This window comes from Rhinatrema bivittatum, chromosome 9 (genome assembly GCF_901001135.1).
Source record: "Rhinatrema bivittatum chromosome 9, aRhiBiv1.1, whole genome shotgun sequence".
NCBI lineage: Eukaryota > Metazoa > Chordata > Amphibia > Gymnophiona > Rhinatrematidae > Rhinatrema > Rhinatrema bivittatum.
Window position 1 is genome coordinate 42,670,422 of NC_042623.1, and position 23,069 is coordinate 42,693,490.

The 23,069-nt window shown below is 42.9% G+C and overlaps 1 protein-coding gene across 1 annotated transcript in view; it reads right to left on the reverse strand.

Annotated features, from left to right (window-relative positions):
• The window catches only part of RELN (reelin), a 699,179-nt gene that overhangs the window by 299,486 nt on the left and 376,624 nt on the right, over window positions 1-23,069 (reverse strand). The window contains exon 12 of the mRNA XM_029615599.1: window positions 15,383-15,534. Within this exon, the coding sequence (XP_029471459.1) occupies window positions 15,383-15,534 (152 nt within the window). The remainder of the gene's footprint in view (window positions 1-15,382; window positions 15,535-23,069) is intronic.

The following is a 23,069-nucleotide window of genomic DNA, read 5'->3' on the forward strand; positions in this document are numbered from 1 at the left end:
TACTTGAAAAAGTTTAAAAATGATTTTTGCATATTTTCCAGGATAGAAATTTACGTTTTGGAGCTTTTAATTGTTTGGAGCTTTCAATTGATTATCACCCCTGAAGAAGGAATTTTCCTCCAAAACACTGCAGTGTCAGGTGACTCATATGATGTGAACATATAGACAAGTCTGATGCTCCAACACCATACGAGTGACTTATATGCTGAGAATATACAGAGAGATTTGATGCTTCAACTTCATACGATTTATTTACTCCTGGTATCCCCTAAGATAAGTAAACTTTCTTCACATGGTGAATAAAAAGTGGTCAATGTGATAGTAATTCAAATACATAAAGCTGCATGATATTTGCACTTATGGACAAAATCCTGCACATTCATATCTCTATGTGACTGATGATTACAATTGCACTAGCACAAACGTTTGAAATACGAGTTTCCATGTAAACCCAGTGCTATATGAAAGTCACAATAAGAGACAATGTATAATCTTGGCAGGTAATTTTTGATGCTTTTCATTCTGAGATATAAGTGAGATTTTCTTGTTGTTGTTAGAGAAAGCAGCTGGGGCACCATCTGTCACCAACGGGAACGAAACGGCTGAACCTGGACAGGTGAACCACGGACAGTGCCCTAGTAATTCGGAACTGGGCCAGTGGTCTCACAGTCTATATCTAATGACACAGTGACAGAAGGGAGGGGGAGAGGGGCCCGATCTTCACATTGTTTGCATTGCAACAAAGACCGCTGGTACTTTTTACCGGAGGGGCACCAATTCTAAAAGTGAAATCGAATTTCCCCTTGAAAGCAGCTGCTGAGGTTCCAAAGCACAGGCAGTCGCTGGCACCTGCTTTTTGCGTGGGAAGAATTTGACTTGAAAAGTGCAGAAAATGTCACTTTCTGCCAGCATAATTGGTTTTTTTTTTTAAACCCTTTATTTAACAAGGCATGGGAACACTGTGCAGGCAAATCACAATATAGACGATGTACGATATCCGTTAAGTTACAGTCCAATACATCTCAACATTCGTTAACACTCAGACCGCGTGGTACGCCATGTCGCCTCATATACATCACTCTGCTCTCTTAAGGGCGAATTTTAAAAGCCCTATGCGTGGCCAATCTGGGAGATACGCGCGTGACTGGGCTGTGCGCGGTCCACGCAGATTTAAAGGCACCTGCAGCCATGCGCATATCTCCTGGTACGCGTACTGAGAAGGATTTGTGAAAAAGAGGTGGCCCGGGGGCACACCAGGATTAAATGAATGCATAACCTGCTGCTGCTGCTACGGACTGCGGGTAACAAAAAATCTAGGGTAGTTGGCGCGGTTTTATGGGTCAGGGCTGGTAAGGAAAAAAAGGGAGGCAGGTTTGATAGGGGGTTCGGGAAGTTTGCTCCTTTACAAGAGCGAACTGGGAGAGAACTGTGAAATGGGGCTATCGCATCACCACACGTACTTACTAAAATCCCCCCCCCCCCTTACGAGATTGAGACGGTAAAATCATGTGCGCATGTGCTCATGGGTAGCTGATTTTATAACATGCGCGCATAAATGCGCATAAACCTTTTTGTTAAAGTCACTCATGAAAAATATTAAAGAATAACCACCAACCAAAAATACAAAAAAAAAATCAAAAAATCAGTGTGAAGCATAACTATGCTGAACGTTTGTAATTTCCAAAAATCAAACACTTATCTTTATCTGTGGCTAGCAGTCCTCATCACCAATTTCAAAGTGAAAGTGCACCTGCTTGCGCATGGCCAGTGTTTCGGCAGTCATTCATGCTGTTTTCCTCAGGGGTCAAATGTACATAACCCGTAGCTAAGGCTTAACTCCTCCGTCCCTCTTGTCTTCCACCTGTCTCCTAAAACCCCTTCCTCAACTCCACCCTCCATAACCTGTATGGAGCTAAGCCTCAGGGTCTGCCCTCACTCCTAGCTCAGCGCTCTGACCTTTGCATTAAACCTCCTCCCTACGTACAGTCACTAACCAACCTTGCTCTACAGCAAAGCAGCACAACACAATTCCAAAGAGACAGCTTTAAAACAAATTGCCTCACCATTACTTTTGATAAGGTGCTTTGCCAAAGATAACGGGTCCTTTCTGAGAAAGCCAGCTATTGTATCCTAGCCAAGCCTGCTCTAATCAACTAATAAGGGTCCATAGCCTGTCAGCATTATTATTTTACCTATTTTATCACTCATTTTGGGGTAGATTTTAACAGGTGCGCACAGGCGTACATGTGCACGCGCTACCCGGTGCACACACATGTATGCCTGATTTTATAACTTGCGCACGCAAGTTATAAAATCAGGGGTCAGCGCGCGCAGAGGGGTGCACAGTTGTGCACCTTGCGCGCGCCGAGCCCCCGCCGAGCGTGCTGCCTTCCCCCGCCCTTTCCTCCCTTTTTCTTTTTTTTTTTTTTTTCTTGTTGCAAAACTTACTTCAGCCCTGGGGCCGAAGTAAGTTGCGCACGCCGGCCGACTGCCGGCGCGCAATCCCCAGCACAGCAGCAAATGGCCGCTGTGCCAGGAGCCTCTGACCCTGCCCCGCCCCCTTCCCGCCCCTTTAGTAAAGCCCCGGGACTTACATGCATCCCGGGGCTTTAGGCACGTCGCCGGGGCCTTTTGAAAATAGGTCTGGCGCTCGTAACTCTTTGAAAATCCGGCCCTTTATGTGTTTCTTTGTATGAAAAATAATTGTTATTGTATTTTATATGATGTTTTATTATTTTGTCATTTGTCTTGGGGCATCATGGTATGCTGGTGCAGGATATCAGATTTGGGAAATAAAGTAAATAAACAAAGTATATTTTCCATCACATGCTCCTTGCAAGCTTATCATCAGCTTTAATGAGAAAGCAGGTACCTAGTTATGTGAGGCACCAGGTTAAGAGAAATTTATAGCTATATATTTTGAATGTCAGGTGTAGAGTTTTTCACGTAACTGCTTCAAATATTTCTACAGGAGGCACTGTGTTGCTGCCAGGCATGGCTTTTTTTTAAGAAGCTATGCAGGGCCAGGTCGAGCACCAGATCAATGGCCATGTGGGGTATCGTTCCAGAACCAGAGCATCATGGGGATTCTTGGCATCTGAGTGGTGTTAAAACAGGCATGGCATAATAGGAATTATAAGAGTATTCTACATCCAAACTGCTCTGCCAGTTAAGTATTGCCAGTGTTGTTTATTTTTTCTGATTGCTGGGTGTGAAATGTAAAAAAAAAAAAAAAAAAAAAAAGATTTTGGAGGTATAACAATAATTTTGAATAATAAAGAAGTTATTTTTAATAGGTAGGAAGGTAGAAATCGATAAAGGATGTAAAGATTTGTGCTCTTGTTTGAAGCAATCTGCAGCTCATTGTGGGCAAGAGACTGGAGATTATATTCTAAGCACTATTATAAATTGATGACAACATCTTTATATAGTATATGTTTGTTTTAATATATGGACACCTTCGCACAGTTTTGTGTATATTTTTTTGGTTTTACCATTCTATTTTGACCATGTTCCAGCTCCTTTTATTTTGTAAGATACAGGTGTCAGCTCTGAGGGTGCTCTGGTTGCCTGAGCACCCCCAATATCAGATCTGCCTCCCGCGTCACCTCTCTAGTCTGTCCTCTCAGCTGCCACAGGTCCTGCGGATTAAAGAAGCGGCGCGGGAGGCAGATCTGTTATTGGGGTGCTCAAGAACCCAGAGCACCCCCGGAGCTGGCACCTATGTGATCTATGATATAAAAGGGTACTTACAAGTATCTGCATTATGTAAGGGTTTCAAAAATAAGAAAAGTAATACTGGTGAAGGATGTTGTTCCTCATACCTATTCTGAGCTCAGTTACAACCTGCCATATGGCCAACATGTATTGAATGTATGTTTCCTGGAAAAGACTAAATCAGATTGGCTGCTGCTGCGTGAGGAACAAATCCATCTGGCCTGTGATCACTGCTTTCAGAGAATTTTTAGAAAAACATGCATCCTTCCCTTTCAGTACACCATATGTGGAGGCGAGGCCTGGTAATTAGAGCAGCTGCCTGAGAACCAGGAAAACCAGGGAGTGAATCCTACTTCTCCCACCACAACACCTTCTCCTCCCATTGCCTCAGGTATAAATTTAGGGTCTGATTTACTAAGGCTTTTCTTCCATTCTGCGTCGATGGGAAATATGCTTAGTAAATCAGGCCCTTGGATTGTAAACCTGTTTGGGGTAAGGATCTGTACCTGAATATAACTTGCCATGAGCTTGGATTTGGTGAATAATTAAATATAAAATGCAAAACAATATGAAAGACTATGGGGTCCGAGTCGGGGGAACCTGGTTGAAGACTGTTTATATCCTTGATGGATGAGTAACGGAGTTGCCGTATTAAATGAATGTTAAAAATAAATTTGAAACAGTTTTTCATTATAAATCTAGCCACGCTTTGGACCTTATTTATTATTAATATTTTGCATCTCCTTTGGTGTGTGGATATTTATTTTTTGGAGTGCAAATTCTCCTGCTCCATCTTTTTGGTTTTTAGACTATTGGAAATCACCAGGCATAATAATTAAAAAAAACAAAACCAAAACAAAAACAGATAAAAAAAAGGGTAAGTTTTTCCCACCAAAAGAAAGGAAACAATTTGGGCAAAGAATGATTTGGATGCTTCTAGGTGCAGGATGCCATCTTAACAACCCTCCCCCCGAATGGCACCTTTTAGATGTTGTTTGTATCAAAGTTCTTGTCCAGGATGCCAAATGAGAATCAATGAGATATTCTTTTCACATTCATGGTAAACACTCTCCCCACAAATTCCACAGGAGCTGGCGTAAGTTCTTAAATAAAGAAAAAAAAAACAAAAACAAGGTGGGAACTCATAAGGGGTCAGGGAGGAGAGGGGAAGAGGGAGGCAGGGGTAGGTAAGGGGGTAGGAAAGTTCCCTCCCAGTCCGCTCCTTAATTGAAGCAGACTGGGAGGGAACTGGGGGACGCCCTGATCTCGTCGCCGTGCGTAAATTGGCAAAATCTACCCCCCCCCCCCACACGTGCGGCCCCCAGATTTTATAACATGCGCCGGGTCCCGCACGCACATGGACAGGCGCGCGCTTTTTTAAAAATCTACCCTTGAAGTTTTTATCTTATTCATAGTCTAATTACTAAGTCCATTATTGTGTCACAGTACTGTATCCTTTATTAACGCAAACCATAATAAAACAATAAGGGGGCTTAGAAGCATAAAAAATTCTTTACAATCCTTTTATCAATTTTTTTTTTTAGGGTCATCAATTTCCTTCTGCTCCTTTCAGCTCAATTAGGACCAATTTTTCCTACAGTTACAGCACCCCGAGCCTTCATTCACAGCAACCCAGAGTAACTCTTTCCTACCTAGCCTAGCTACTGGAATGACAGAAGCAGAACTTGGCCAGGGGGCCGCAGACTCCTGCTGGAAACTACTAGGCGTGCACCCCGAGCAACTCAATTGCACGATGGCTGACTCTCCTCCCACATTTTGGGATATGAATGCTGCCCTCCGCCGGCCCAACGCGCAGAAGAAAAGCTCTGGGAATCAAACTCAGGTTCAAGGTGACGGAGGCGCACACAGCACCGCCTCTGGGCCCTAGGTTCTGTCATTTCACTTCAAACACAGAAGCTCATTTATGACAAGGAAGCTGGTCTGAAAGCAAAAACGAATCAATGAATCAGTGAAAACACAGGAAGTAAAGTCTGGACTCTGGCGAAATGCAGAGATACTCCAAATCCCTGCTGCTGAGCAGGCGGTTTTCTGCAGCAGGGGTCTCCCAAGGGCTGGAGAGCATCTTTCCTGTTGCTCTTCCAGGTGCTATGCTGTCTGGAAGACCTGGAAATACGAGCCACCTCCCTTTCCTGTATTTTATTGGCGAGCAATATGCCAAAAGACACAAGTCCAAAAACCAAAATACCTCTCACGATACTTCCGTCTAACAAAAAACAATTAAACGGTGTCACAGAGGGGTCATTAATCCGGTTGTCTTTCCATTCATTGCTATTTTTCCATTATGATGTCTTGTTTTAACAGCTCTATTTCATCTTCCAGTTTTCTTCTTAGATCTTTTGAAAGAAAATCTCCTTTTTCTTTTTCACAAATGAGTAGAAAAATAAAAAGAAGAACAACATAAAAGCAGGAAATAAAAGCAGCCGTGAAACAGGGAAGTTAATATTTTGGGAAAAGGTGCCGTAATCCGCCCTGAACTGTATTGCATAGGATGGAATACAAAACTTTTAAATAAATAAAGTAAATACATTTAACATCCTGAAATGCCAGCTATGAATCTTTTTTTTTTTTTTTTAAATGTGTTTTGTTAATTGTTCACTGCTCTTACGTCTTCCTTTTCTGAGGAAAGCCAGATGCATAACTTTGCAACTGCATCATATGAACGTCAGGGTTTGTGCAGACAAAAACATGGGTCCAGCCTATCACTGGTTCACCCCCCTGAGACTGGAAGGAAGGGAAGGGGGTTTCAGGCCAGAGTGAAACTTTGAAGTAGCACTGGCACTCAGCCCTAAAATAAGTGGGGGAAGGCTTCTCTTCCGCCCGGGTATTTGGTGCCTTCAAACTTTGGCACCCTAGGCAAGTCTATATGTTGTGTATGCTTATATTTGGGCCTGATAAAAAATTTCAAAACAACTGAGAACTCTGTGGTAGAAAATATATATGTATATAGCCCCCGATGAAGAAAGATTTTTTTCGAAACACGAATCGTGTTGGGCTATTGGGCTCTTCATCTTCAGTTTTACACATCTGAAAGGTTTCTAATATGAGCGTATTTTCAAGAATTCTAAGTGTCTGCATTAACATTTTTTCATTGAAGACTTTAAATGTATTAACAAAAAAAATATATATATATATAAAAGAGACCAATGATTACAAGCAAATTGGGTTTTGGTCACTTCAATGGTCTAAGTGGATAAGATAATGGTTCACTAACCAAATTTAAGTGAGTTCTACATCATCCCGACTTTATATGAGGGTCTCAAAAAAGAAAGAAGAATTTTGGCTTATGTATGATTAGTCCTGTTACCCTGTTTCCCCGAAAATAAGACAGTGTCTTATATTAATTTTTGGTACCAAAGATGCACTAGGCCTTATTTTCAGGGGATGTCTAATACCGTTGAGCTGCTGGCTGCCCCTGCGTCAGCCATGCCTCACCAGTGTGCTGTCAGAGAGAGGTAAGAGTGTGCAGCATTCATGGTAGTCAGCTTGGGCTGACTCTGCTGCTTTTGAACCTCTGCACACTGCTTGGAAGGGGTCCCCCGACTGGTACTGCCACCATCCCCAGATGTCTGTAATCTTGCTGCCACTGTCACTGCTGCCACTTGGCTATTGGGGAGGCGCCGATTGCTGCTACTGACACTGAAGCCCATTCTGCTGCCTCCTCTGTGCAGGCCCCGTGGGCTTCCACTTCCTCCATGCTGATCTCGTACATTGTGAGATCTGCATAGAGAAAGTGCTATTCTTGCACATTCCCAAAGATCACATGTGCCAATCACTAAAAAGTAATTTTTATTTTTTTTTTTACCTTTGCTGGCTGATGTTAGTTTTCTAATCGGTTGGTCACAGGCTTTTTTTTTTTCCACCTTCCCTTTCTTATTTTTTTGCCAATTCCTTTTATATTGTCCTTTTTTCTTCCGTATTTCTTTTCTCTCCGTCTTCTTCCCTCAAACACAGTCAGGTTCTCATTCTCACATGCATTTCTCTCACACACACACAGTCTCTCACTGGCTCATGCTGTCTGACGCTCACACACACAGGCTCTCTCTCACTCCCACATGCTGTCTTGCTCAAGCATAGGCTCTCACCGACACACGCTGTCTCTCTCACACACACACACAGAGGCTCTCACATGCTGCCTCTGCAAACATTCAGATCCTCACTCTCACACACAATCTCTCAACTCATCTCATACACGCACGCACCCTCTACAGACCCTCAGCCTCTCTCTCACCTCTGGGCCTCCTCTTCGCGGGTCGCCGCAGGATCGGCTCTGCAGCGGCCCTGAACTTCTCGGGCCTCTTCCTCTTCTTGGGCCGCTGCGACTTGGGATTCGCAGCAGCCCGCGGCGGCTCCTCTTCTTCACGCGCTGATGCTCTTTCTGCTTCCTGCCCATGCGGCTCCGGCAACGTTTACTTCCGGGCCGCACAGGCAGAAAGGAGGAAGAGCATCAGTGCGTTTGCACGCAATCTTTTTCTTCGGGCAAGGAGGCTCAGCGGCCGCATGAGCCTCCTTGCGCCCGGGCGCATCGGCTCCCCTCCGGATACCACTGCAGGCCTCCTCTTCGCGGGTCGCTGCAGGATGGGCTCTGCAGCGGCCCTGAACTTCTCGGGCCTCTTCCTCGCTACCGGGCCTCTTCCTCTTCTTGGGCCGCTGCGACTTGGGATTCGCAGCAGCCCGCGGCGGCTCCTCTTCTTCACGCGCTGATGCTCTTTCTCCTTCCTGCCCATGCGGCTCTGGCAACGTTTACTTCCGGGGCCGCACAGGCAGGAAGGAGAAAGAGCATCAGTGCATTTGAACGCGATCTTTTTCTTCGGGCAAGGAGGCTCAGCGGCCGCATGAGCCTCCTTGCGCCTGGGCGCATCGGCTCCCCTCCGGATACCACTGCTCGCATCTGCTCCTAATACTTTGGAAACTTTATTTTAAATAAATAAATAAATAAATAAAAAATGACGTCACAGGATTGACCGGCCCACCGGGGGAAGCCTGATCCCCCGATAGGTCAATCCGCCCCTGTTTACAAGGGATGTCTTACTTTCGGGGGAGGTCTTATATTTAAGAATTCGGCTAAATCCCTACTAGGTCTTATTTTTGGGGGATGTCTTATTTTCGGGGAAACACGGTATATGTGGTTTTTGCTCTGTACATGTATTCGGGCCTGGTCTTCAGCTCGGGGCCGTACACACACCAGGGCTCCTCCCGAAGCCTTTCAAACACAGCTCCCAAATCCAGCCACCAGGGGTCAGTGTTGCATGTCAACTGAGTCTCCTTTACCCAGACTCCGCAGTGTCCTCAGCTCCAGCCAGCCTGGGGAGCAAGAAACCCAAACCAGGAATTAGGCCTAGGCCTCAACCTAGCAACCGGGCTGGCCCATTTTTGTTACCTTCTTCATCTTTAGCCAATCAACGGACCTCATTAAGGACTTTGATTTGTATAGACAATAGCAGGTTAGGATCAGATTCAAGTCTGGGGCAAAAAAAAGCAGGGGTAAATGTTGGTAAATCAGTTTGCTCTGTTCAGTTTTGAAACAACACATGTTTTGTCCAAGGACTTAGGGGTATAGTTACTAAATTGCGCTAACATGGGTTAATGCACATTATCACACATTGGGCCTCATTTACCAATATCGCATTGGTAACGCATTAAGGGGCATGTCCCATGCAAATGATGCTTTTTTCGTGCAGTGGGGAAACATCGCGTGCGGCGATGTTTTCGCAAATCGCGAAATATCTTCGCGGTGCGCGATAAAACCAACCAAAGAATCAATGCACTGCATGAAAGTGTCCAGACGGCCTATTTCTACTCTTAGGTGCTGCACACTGAGCAATTGTCTCACACCTCTGTTTAGTTTTTGACGAGAGAGAGAGAGAGAGAGAGAGAGAGAGAGAGAGAGAGAGAGAGAGAGAGAGAGAGAGAGAGAGAGAGAGAGAGAGAGAGAGAGAGAGAGAGAGAGAGAGAGAGAGAGAGAGAGAGAGAGAACCTTGCTATAGATCCTACTCCCTAGACAGGTATTTGTATCCCCATGGTAGGCCCACCTAGTAACTCGAGGTGGGGATTAGGTATGAGCGTAGGGGGTTGGGGGCCACTTTCACATTCAACATGAGACGTACGAACAGAACAGTGGTCTCTTGTGAAGATTTGATAACCTTCGGAGTGAGGAAACTCACTCCAAGAAGAGATTTGGGCAACATTCTCTCAACCTAGCTTGATGGACACTCTACCTGGGCAACAACAAGCTAGGTTGAGAGAATGTTGCCCAAATCTCTTCTTGGAGTGAGTTTCCTCACTCCGAAGGTTATCAAATCTTCACAAGAGACCACTGTTCTGTTCGTACGTCTCATGTTGAATGTGAAAGTGGCCCCCAACCCCCTACGCTCATACCTAATCCCCACCTCGAGTTACTAGGTGGGCCTACCATGGGGATACAAATACCTGTCTAGGGAGTAGGATCTATAGCAAGGTTCTCTCTCTCTCTCTCTCTCTCTCTCTCTCTCTCTCTCTCTCTCTCTCTCTCTCTCTCTCTCTCTCTCTCTCTCTCTCTCTGAATTGTCATGGACTGCAATACACCTTTACTGGCCTCTAGCGCACAATGTAACGCGAATGAAAGGGTTGTAGCTAGGAGCTGCGCTAACTTTGTGGCACACGATAACTGTTTCCCACTTTACATATGCTCCACCCCAACTCTGCCCCCTGAATACCAAATTGTGAATTTAACTCCTTGGAAAATGACCCCCCTAGTGCACACTAGCACAGGTGCACTACCAACATGAAAATATTTCCCTTGCAGCACCAAACAGAGCACATCAGGACCCGAAAGCCAGACAAACTCATAGAACCACCGGCTCTTCAAAACTGCTTCACCTCTGGCATGCATAAAAATAAATAGTTGCGCCAAATGCTGGCTTTTATTTATAACAATACAATCAAGAATACCTTGATACAGAATTTACATGGCTAATCAACAATTATACCGTATACCATTTACCGATGAAAATCACAACTTAAACCATGTAGTGTTTCTAAGTCCTCTATAAGCTTTTCACCATGGCTTCATTTTTGTGTTTTAGGTTTTATGAGTGGAGGGGTGGTGATTCTATCTATACCTCTGACAGGACCCTGAGCTGGTACATTTCTTCACCAGCTCTGCTCTGCTTCCAGAGGTTGCTGAGAGGAGACAGCTATAGACTTGGGCTGGCCATGTGGGTGGGGGTGAGAGGCAGGCAGATGACAGAAAAAGGTAAAAAAAAAAAAATTTTACTTAATTTTGATTTTGTGACTTTGGGAAGTTTTAGGCTATTTTATTTGCATTTTTAAATAGTTTTTCATATTTTAGATCATGGCATGACGTCCATCAGAAATGACAGGGGAGCACGTCTTTGTTCGTGGTGCCCCCACTCCCTCTTCCAGACCGCCTTCCGGCTCCTTCTCCCCTTCTCCCCCAACCCCTGATCCCCTTACAGCATGATAATTCTCTTCCACCCCTCCAGAGGACCTGCACAGCCCTCTGAGCTGGCTCCCTTCCTCCCTTCCCTTTCTCTTACCCTGTGGATTACAGCGCTCATTTTTTTTTTTTATATTCTGCCTTTCAGCCACTTCAAAGCAGATTACATTCAGGTACTGAAGGTCATTTCCCTGTCCATACAGGGCTCACAATCTAAGAACTGGATTCACTAAGCCACTTTTTTTTTTTTTTTTGCGTGAGGGGCCCTGCTATCATGGGGGAAGGGGGGGGGGGCAATCCTGTGAAAAGAAAAATTGCATCTTAGTGAATTCTGTGAGGCAAATCAATGTAGCCTTACCCACTACTGTGCAATGGCGGACCCCAATAGATGGGACCACCATCGCCTTAAAGGGCCCACCGAAAAAAAAAAAAGGTGCCAAACATGTTTAAAAAAATCAAACATGACACCCCCCCCTCACCGCACGGCCAGCAATCAAGGCAACTTCGACCACAAAAGTATAAAAATATCTGGTAATGGTCGTGCGACAAAAGGCCCCCTCAGTCAACATAGATCACATAAAGGCCACAGAGTTCCCCCCCCCAAACCCCTCTTTCAAGAAACCAATTGCCAGGCAGGTTCCCCTCAACCCCTAAGTTTCCAAAAACATAGTTGGGGCTAGCAGGCTCCTTCCTCCACACTCCCAAGTCAACAAAAGAACAGTTATTTACATAAAATTACCTATGCATGAGCTGTTTTGCATGGATTTGTAAAATTCATGCATGCAAATGCCATGCAAAGCAGCTCAGTGGAACAGGGGAAAGGAAACTGCCCAAATGTATGTAAATTATTGCAAGGTAGGGCTATATCACGCAATATATGCTGTTTAATGCTTGTTATAGCCCTACCATGGCTTGATGAATCTCCCAGTAAGTTTGTACCTGAGGCAATGGAGGGAGAAGTGACTTGCTCAAGGTCACAAGGAGCAGCAATGGAATCTGAACCTTGGGTTCTTTGGTTCACAGCCTACAACTCTTCCACTCAGGGGAGGCAGGTGTGATTCTGAGGTCGTCCTGCCCCACCAGCAGTGTCAGCCAATATGGCACCAACTAGCTCTCAGCAATGTGCAGATGGCACAAGCACAGACTGGCTTGGTTAAAAAATATAAACACCAAAGCTAGGAGCCCCAACTGCCTTTTATGTATATATGATGATAATTTATACCAGATCTTGTGCATTATTTATGTTTGCTCACTGTTCTGCTATATTTACCAAATGCTTTTTATTACTTTTACCATTTCTGGCTTAGAGGTTTTGTTAAAATACCATCAATAACTAAGACAATAACTGACACCGTAAACCTTTCCCTCATGGAAGGAAACTACCCAGAATGCCTAAAATCTACAATCATCAAATCCATTATGAAAAAGAATAATTTTGATCCAGAAAACCCACTGAACTACTGACCCATATTAAACCTACCATTCATTGCCAAAATCATTGAGAAAGTCGTCCACACATGGCTCAGTGACCACCTGGAAGAAAATAACATCCTGCTACCCACGCAATTTGGCTTCAGAAAACAACTGAACACGGAGACTCTACTACTAGCAATGAACGACTTCGTACTCAAAGGTTTCGAAAATGGCCACAGCTACCTTCCAGTCCTACTCAACCTATCAGCAGCCTTTGATACAGTAAACCACTCTATCATGATTGACCGTCTTTCTGAAATTGGGGCAAAGGAAACAAGCCTACAATGGTTCTCTTCATACCTATCACAAAGAACCTACCAAGTGCTGCTCAATGATACCTTCTCAAAGAAAATTAATCTAAACACTGGAGTTCCCCAAGGATCCACTCTATCAGCAACGCTCTTCAACATCTATCTGCTTCCAATATGCCACTTCCTATCAAATCTTAATCTGACCCACTTCATCTATGCTGATGACATTCAAATATTAATCCCAATACAAAAATCACTAGAAGAAACATACAAATTAACAACCACTTACCTAAGCAGAATAAAGGAAATACTAATCAACTTAAAACTCATCCTTAACCTTGACAAGACTGAAATAATCATATTAGACAGAAAGAACAACTCTCCTCAACTTCCACCACTCAACCTAATGAACCAAAATACGGTTATATCTCCGGTCAATCATGCCCGCAATCTTGGAGTAATAATTGACAAGGAACTCTCTTTCAAAAACCACATTTCAACAAAAATCAAAGATGGATATCATAACCCACTAACACTACGTCAATTAAAACCTTTCCTTTCCACCAATGACTTCAAATCAGTCCTTCAATTACTCATTTTCTACTGTAACTCACTCCTTTTCAACTTACCTCTTAACACTATCCGCCCACTCCAAATCCTACAAAACGCAGCTGTAAGAATCCTCACTGGATCTAAAAAACATGACCACATCACTCCAACACTTATCTCACTACACTGGCTACCAATAAAATTCAGGATTGAATACAAAATACTATCCATACTACATCAAATTATATATGAAAAACAAGAAAACTGGCTAAGTTCCTCCATAAAACTACATACCCCAAACAGAAACCTCAGATCAGCAAATAAAGGACTTCTAAAGACACCGCCAACTCGTTCCAAACAACTCACCTCAACCCAAAAGAGAGCAATCTCTCTAGGAAGCCCGAAACTCTGGAACTCCCTCCCAACCAAACTCAGAACTCAAGAAAACCTATAAACTTTCAAAAAAAGATCTAAAAACATGGATGTTCACCAAAGCATACCAACTCACCCAATGAACAAAACAATGCCAACCCCCTCTGGTCTAACCCTAAGAAAACTGAAACTCAACACAAGTATATATTATAACAAAGAATTGAAACGTGAAAAAAAAACTGAACAGCATCTAACTTGTATATGAGTACAATCTATGTTAACAATCTTTTGAACCTTTTTGAAAACCTTGTTAACTCCTTAACCTTGTAAACCATTGTATTTTTTGCAAACCGTTATGATGGCGAAACCGAATGACGGTATATAAAACTCGATAAATAAATAAAATAAATAAATGTATGGCAATTTTAGTTTTTCCCATCCAGCCCTGCCCATCTTTCTGAGATTCACAATCTAAACTCTGACTATATGTAACAAGGCTGCGTGGACTTCTCCATGTGTGATGTGCTACTGAGCCTATGCAAATTGGACAATGCTGGACAAGAAAACAGGGGCCCATGGAGAGGCATGGGGGCTCAGGGAGCTGTGGAGAGGTCAGGTCGGCTTCTGGGAAGCCCTGTTGTGTTAGACTAGGTTAGGGGGTGGGTTTAAGCATGCTGCTTCTTGTGTTGTGGAGGTGGAGGGTCTGGGAAGCCCTGTTGTGTTAGACTGGGTTGGGGGTTGGGTATAAGCATGCTGCTTCTTGTGTTGTGGAGGTGGAGGGTCTGGGAAGCCCTGTTGTGTTAGACTGGGTTGGGGGTTGGGTATAAGCATGCTGCTTCTTGTGTTGTGGAGGTGGAGGGTCTGGGAAGCCTTGTTGTTGGGTTGGGTGGGCGACAGGGATATTGCCAAAGAGGCTAACATAGTAACTTTGTGATGCCACCTCCCCTCCCACAACCCTCAGGTGTTGTTAACTTTCTTACAACCACACATCTGTAAGAAAGTTGACACATTTAGGGGTAGATTTTAAAAGGTGCGCGCGGGCATACATTTGCGCACGCTACCCGGCGCGCACACATGTATGCCTGATTTTATAACATGCACGCACCAAGCCCACTCCAACATAAGAACATGCCATACTGGGTCCATCAAGCCCAGCATCCTGTTTCCAACAGTGGCCAATCCAGGCCATAAGAACCTGGCAAGTACCCAAAGCAGATTACATTCAGGTACTATAGGTATTTCCTATCCCCAAGGTCACAAGGAAAACAGCAGGTCTTGAATCCTGGTCTCTAGGTTCATTACCGGCTGCTCTAACCACTAGGCTACTCCTCCACTCCAAGCCACGCTCCTTTCCCCTGTTCCCTCCCAGATCGCTCCGAAATCCTCCAGATTTATGCACGTACCCTTTTGAAAATCTGGCCCTTAGTGCCCAGGGGATATGAGTTTAGAAGTTCATTGTTGTCCACCTCATTTAAATAATTAGCATGTGCTTCATTTGAGATGTATGGCAGCAGCATATCTTCTCATGCATGGGACTCAGAGTTACAAAACTGCTTCTACTTACCCATGGTGAAGTAGAATCTCAGGTTACCATAACCTGTGGTGTCCATGTAGGGAGTACACATTTTTCTCTCACCCTCTCTAAGAAAATTGAGAGATGGACCAGATTCTAGTGTTCCACATTCAGTACCAATGACAGCTCCCAAGATTTCCCATCTATATTAAAAAAAAAAAATACAGAAGCAGAGACATAAATCATCTTCTGTTGTAAAAAAAAATGCAATGTCCTTGCAAACATTATGTACGGGGAATTCTACTATGAAGATATAATAAAGAAAAAAGGCAGGGAACGAATATCCCTAGCTTTTAGACACAGACTGAATAGTGAGGTAGTGTGTGTCTCCTTGTCCTGCTTGTTTTGGCATTAGGGGACTTCTGTGGGTAACACAGTTTTTTACCTGCAGAAATGGCCCATTAGAAAATTGCTCTGAACAAAAACAGGCCCATGAAAGTTAATGAGGAACTCAATAGTATGCATTCTAATAATTTGTGGATTAATGGTCATCATTATGAAATATGTTTCTACATATAAGAAAAATTAAAAAATATATATTTTTGTATTTGAATAAAAGGAAGGTTGGAGGTTTTTATGACCAACGATAGAATTGTGTAGAGCAAGATTTTAAGTTCCATTGACTAATCTTGCTTAAGTTCTGAGGTCTTTTCCTCCTTTTCATAAGATTGTATGAACCAGATAGGGCAAGAAAAGTGTTATAAATATTTGGTAGAAGTATAAATTGCATTCTATTCATTTCCTTTAGAAAATTGCCCAACTAATATGCACATAAAATTACATTAATGCACCCTGCACGTAAATAATTTAAAGAACTTCGTGACAGGCGTTCTGGGGAAGGAAGAGGTAGAATCTGGGCGGGTCTTGCATTTATGCCCATACTTTTGAATTTTAAAAAGTAGGTGGGTAAGTTTCCCCCATATAAAGTAGCAGGTGTAACTTTGTGGGAGTAGTTTTTGTGGGATAATTTTCAAAGTGAACATATATGCTTAAGTTCACTTTAAAAACTGTTGCAGCTTAGGTGCATAACTGCCTGCAAATTCAGGCAGGATGTTACTAAATTGCCTTCTTTGTGTATTACCTATAGAATCTCTTCTATATAAACAGTATATTAGAATTCAGCACACAAACCTCAGGCTTTCTACCTGTTGCTCAATTAAGCTGTGACATCATTAAGATTTGTTCCATTCTGTGTTGTTTTGTAAGTGTCTCTTGCTATTGTAAATACCTTTCAGATGAGCAGCTTACTATTTAATGTAAAAAAAAAAATAATTGCTTATTCCAGTCCTGGGACAAGAGATACAGAGCATGGCTATTCATGAACAGCAGCTGAGATTATGATGCCTTATATACTAACCTGCGAATGGCTCTACAAGAATGGGCCAGCAACATGATTTTTTTCACCCTTGTGTTAAAAACTCATTTAAATACTATTTAAATCATGCTTGTGGCACATTTAAAGCATTAAGTTTGCACAAAGTTGCAAACTTTAATGCAAAAAATAAAAAAATTTACTATACCACCCCAAGGTGTAAGGTTTCTCAACATAATGCCAATTTACACATTTTGCACAAGATAGCTATGTGAACATAGATAATGAACTGCTTTGCATAATTATACAGCTGTAGTCAAATTTGCAAACGCTAAATTTCAGACACTAAACTTGCTGATGACAAATTTTAAGATGCGCTGTCGGCAATTTTAGTGCTCAAAATTGTATTTGTAAATTTGGCGGCATTTTAGTACATCAGCCTCTTAATTTGATGGTCTCAGAAAATAGTAATCTCTAAACATTATCCAAAATAAGAAAATTAATAGTTTGCTCTATATTTTGTTTTAGAACACCAACTAGAGTGGTGGTATAGAGGAGAGTACCAAGGGAGTCAATGAAAATTGGATAACAGAATAACATGCAAAGCAATTTATGAATAATGCACAACAATAACACATTATAAACAACAGATAATTACTGTTTTGCCAGAATAGTATTTTAGACTGAACAGAACTACTTTATTTTTCCATCCGTGCCTCCCACAAAACCTTTTTTAAATACAGGTCTCAAGATAAGTAAGTCTTAACATATGAATAAAAGACGGACATTTTTGAAAGGTGGATCCCATGACATTGTGGAGGATTAAATGCTTAAGCCTATTTTGACTTATACATGGTAGTCTCACAATGGTTCATTAGCCTTCCTTATGCTCTATTTATCCCAATTAAAGTACTCTGTCTAGCCAATGACCCAGAAAACATCTTGGGGTTAAGATGCATTTGAACACTGCATCATGGGGGTACTGCTTTCTGAGAATATTGTGCAAAGTGAAAATGAGTTTAGTGATGAGTGTGAGCTGTACAACTTGCAACAAAGACTCACAAAAATGCTTGCTATTCATACTGTCAGCATGCAGAAATAAACCACCTCACATTCTGAACAGCAGAACATGACCACTGCATGAACTGCCTTAGTCCTCTTGCTTCAATAAAATGTTTGAATGATAAGAACTAGTAAACAGGATTCTCACCACAAGGTATACACATTCACGCTTCAAGCTGAAATGAGGTATTCAGTGCCATGTGCTTAATGGATGAGATAATGTCAGAAAGCACCATTTTTCTGCCCAGTGAAAGAGAATGAATAATTCTACTAATGGTGCCTATTTCTATACATAGGATCGTGCAGCACCTAAAATAAAATAAGCATGCACTTTTCACACCACAAAAACCTAACCAATTTTCAAACACAAAATATCTGCATATACAGTCCTAAACAATCAGCTAGCAGTGCAGTTAAAATTTATGCACATGCAGTTAAGAGTTACCGAATGATGGAAAAGTACTCATGTTAGTGGCATGCCTATTATGTATGTACATTTTTGAAACTTAAATGTACACATATTAGGCGTGTGCATGAAAAAAAACTTTCCTAAAGTTACTCAGGTAGCTTCAGGTCAATCTTTTCTCTGACTAGACCTATCTATTAGGCCGATACAGTAAAGTCCGCGGGAGAGTGGACGAACGCCCGCTCTCCTGGCGAGTGCACTGGCCCTTCGCCGGTGCGCGTGATTCTGTATTTAAATTAGGTGACGCGGTAAAACGGGGAAAAGGAGGCGCTAGGGACACTAGCGCGTACCTAGCGCCTCCTTTTTGACAGGAGCGGCGGCTCTTGTCAAACACATCCCCACCTGGCCCACACCCTTTTCTTCTGGCCCGGCACTTGTGCGCATATCGGGGATTACGCGCGTGGCCGGGCTCTTTCAGAAATGCGCACAGTGCAGTGCTTTTAAAATTCAGGCTTTAGTGAATTAGTCCTAAGTTGCATTAGATGCGATAAGTGCCCAGACTTTTTCACATCTTCCCGATGGGGTACCTGCGGGCCTGGTATCAACGATGAATTTGCTTGATGGTCTTGGCCAAACTGCAGACTTGTGCATTCAGAGTTTTGCATCTCTAATTTTAATAAATACCACAAAAACAAGGCATTTCTAAGGTGCAGTGAGCTGCGCAAAATAGTTGCAATATTTAACCAAATGTTTTGTTCTTTAGTAAATAGACCTTCAATGGGCAATATTCAACAGGATTTGTACAAGTAACTTTTTAGCCAGGTAGCACGGGAAGAAGAGACCATGCTAGTGCGGGCAGCGTCGGCCCGAAGAAGACAAGAGAAACACAGCCTGAGGAATGAGCAGCATGGCTCAGAGAAAAACGAAGAACAACGTCAACCCCCATGGCCGATGGAACTCCTTTCTCCGCGAGGGCTGAAAGTGAAGGCTGCTGCCTTTAGGGTTGGAAGTGGAGGAGGCTGCTGCTGTCGCTGGTGGGTGAGTGGGAGGGGGGGGGTGAAAGTGAGTGAATGAACAAGCGTATGTGTTTGAGGTGCTGTGTGTGTGTGAGTGAGACAGCATGTATGTGAATGATTGAGAGCCTGTATATGTAAAAGAGACTATGTATGTGATTGAGAGCCTGCGTGTGAGAGATAGCATGAATGGAAGTATATGACTGAGAACCTGCATGTGTAAGTTTGCGAATGAAAACCTGTTTGTGTGAAATAGTATGTGTGTGTAATTGAGATCCTTTGTGTGTGAGAGCGATCATGTGTATGTATGATTAAGAGCCTGTGTGTATAAGTAAAAGAGAGATATCAATCACACAACAAAACCCACTCATACCAACTGGTGTATTCTAGTCCACACCAATGTCAACAACCAAAAATAAACTGTGTACTAGTTAGAGAGCTAACATAACACCCAAAAACGCCAAACCAATTTTAAACCAATTTTTGTAAGACCCTCTATTCACGAGAAGACATATTATGTGTTCAACTCGTTTCTCATAGGGGTCACTATTGCTTTTAATCATTCAAAAAAATCAATTTTTGTTATCTTTTTCAAAATTTTTTTTTTTTTTTAAAAGTTCCTCAACCAATTTTTGGCAATCAAAATGCAACGGGTACTTATCCGCACTGAAAAGGTCCCAGGTAACCCGACATGGCCATGTTTCGGACCGCTGTCCTGCTTCAGGGGAAGAAAAGGAAACCAATTCAGATCCTTGTAGCCTTGTAGAAACTTTCTTCTTGCGGCGTCTTTATTCTGTGCCGATCAATTTTTTCGCGCAGGCTGCATTTCAGCCCGCTCTATTTCAACAATGGCAACCCAACGGAAGCTGTTTATACGAATCACAGTGCTTGGTGCCACCCCTTCCGGTGACGGGTGGAAGTTCCCTCTCACGTCCTCGCACCCAAGCGCTGTCAGTCTGATTATAATTTCTCGATCTATAACGAAAACAAATATTCTCGGCTCACATAATGCAAAAGACCAGGGAGGATAGCTGTCCGAGGAAAGTTTCAACAACGGGAACCACTGTCACATGCTATTATGCTCTTAACTAAACAGCATGATACATCCCAGGGAGGCAGTGGTTCCCGTTGTTGAAACTTTCCTCGGACAGCTATCCTCCCTGGTCTTTTGCATTATGTGAGCCGAGAATATTTGTTTTCGTTATAGATCGAGAAATTATAATCAGACTGACAGCGCTTGGGTGCGAGGACGTGAGAGGGAACTTCCACCCGTCACCGGAAGGGGTGGCACCAAGCACTGTGATTCGTATAAACAGCTTCCGTTGGGTTGCCATTGTTGAAATAGAGCGGGCTGAAATGCAGCCTGCGCGAAAAAATTGATCGGCACAGAATAAAGACGCCGCAAGAAGAAGGTTTCTACAAGGCTACAAGGATCTGAATTGGTTTCCTTTTCTTCCCCTGAAGCAGGACAGCGGTCCGAAACATGGCCATGTCGGGTTACCTGGGACCTTTTCAGTGCGGATAAGTACCCGTTGCATTTTGATTGCCAAAAATTGGTTGAGGAACTTTTAAAAAAAAAAAAAAAAAAAAAATTTTGAAAAAGATAACAAAAATTGATTTTTTTGAATGATTAAAAGCAATAGTGACCCCTATGAGAAACGAGTTGAACACATAATATGTCTTCTCGTGAATAGAGGGTCTTACAAAAATTGGTTTAAAATTGGTTTGGCGTTTTTGGGTGTTATGTTAGCTCTCTAACTAGTACACAGTTTATTTTTGGTTAAGTAAAAGAGAGACCATGTGTGTCTGTGTGTGATTGAGAGCTGATTTAGTTGAGGGAGCATATGAGTATGTGATTGAGAGCCTGTGTGTAAATGAGAGAAAGAGAGAGCGCATGTGTGTAAGCATGTGAATGAGAGTCTGTGTGTGAGAGAAAAAGACAGCATGTATGTGTGTGATTGAAAGCTTGAATGTGTAAGCATGAAAAGACAGACAACATGTATGTAAATGTGTAATTAAGAGCCTATATAAGTGAGAGAGAAAAAGCAGGTATATATGTGAGGGATTGAGAGCCAGTGTAAGAGAGAGAGGAGAAAGTTGCAAGCAAACAAACCCTCCTCCTGCTAATTCAAAACAATCTCAGGAGACCTGGATATCAAACGTTCCCAGGTATACAGAGCAAAACATTTTTTGTATCCTTTTTATTTTTCATTATTGGGCCTTTTGTCTGCTATTTTGAAATATTGTATTGGTATCTAGAAATTTTTTATATGAGTTTTTAATTATTGGATATTCCATTCATCAGCTGTTTTGAAATAATCTGTTCTTTTTGTTAGCATGGTTTTACTGCTACTGATTTTATATTTCTTGATTTGTTTTATAAGGATGGGTGATGGTTTCCAATTCAGTTTTTGTCTGCATGTTTCTAGTTATGCGTTTTGGTCTCTTTATTCTTTGTTAGGTGAGGGTCAGCACATGTGATTCAGGTGAGGTTTTCTGCTGGCGTGCAGTTTCTGTGTAGGGCGCTATAGTAGCCTGGCTTGTTCCGTTTTCCTTATAGGAGATGTATTGGTGTCTTAAGGCCTGCTGTAATATTTTCAGTGTTGCCTTTTCTTAAGTAAGGTGTTTACAGTCTGAGTACTGGAAATTGGTGCTGTTTTGGTGTGGGATGTTTACTATTTATGCAATTTCTGTTCAGATAGTATATGTATCTTTCCCTTGTGTCATTCTTAACAATAAAAATAATACTGGGCCTTTATTTTTTATTTCTGCCATGGATTGTAATGAGCACATGTGAACGTGATCTGTCAGGTGTGTCATGATGGGAAAAAGGTTGAGAACCACTGCCCTGGAGGGTGGATATTTCCCTGACCTTGGGTATAAGAGACCCATGCACAGATAGAGAGAAAGAGACTGTAACCAAAGAATAATTCTGAGGATAGGGACGCTAACTTTCAAACCGGCATGCATGTGCATATTTGCATGCATATGTCGGCCCACACCCAGGTAGGCAGCCATTTTATAGCATACGAGCGCGTAGGCACGCAAGTTATAAAACAGCCTGGCCGCATGCACACGTGGGCCAAATTTTAAGTGGACACGAGCATGTACTCACAAATCCTGCTTCTACCAGGTAAATCGGGGAATTTTAAAAGGGGAGGGTGCCAATGTCATTCCCAATTTTACCAGTTCATCCCCAGTTTGCCCAGGTAAGAGATATGTCCTCCCCCCCCCCCCCCGCCCGGTTTGATAGCCTTTACTCCTCCCAGTTAGCCCTGACCCTTAAAACCCCAGAGATCTGCCTAGTTTTCTTTAAACTTTAGCTTACACAGAATCTATAGCAGAAGTAAAGTAATGTGGCAGGGCCTTGGTTTTGAGTATCTTGACTCAAAATCCGCTCACTGGGTCGCATTGGTATTTGCACACACGGTTTTAGTTCATGCCCCAAAATGCCCATGCCCTTTCCAGACCACACTCACACCCCTTTATGAAAACTGTTGAGCTGTGTGAGCTGATGGAGTTGCGCGTGTATCTCGGCAGCTTTTAAAATCCGCTCGGAGTGAGCGCGAGACCACCTACTTCGCGCGTCCCCTAATTAATGCGCACATTAAGCTTTTAAAATTCACCCCTAAGTTAAACTGTGCCATATTTCAACCTGATTACCCATCAGTAGAGACTTTTATTTTTGGACACTAAAGTAAAGTTTCCAGTGTATCTCTTTGGCACACAGAGTGAATGAATGACTTCCCTCCCCAGGGGACTCAGAGGGATAGGGAGAGAATGTGCAGAAAAGTCACCCCTGTTACTCCAGGCCCTGTAAGGGAAACCTTCCCCTCCACACCCAACAAAGCATCCAGGCCCTGGGGAAAGAGACAGTAATAGAGT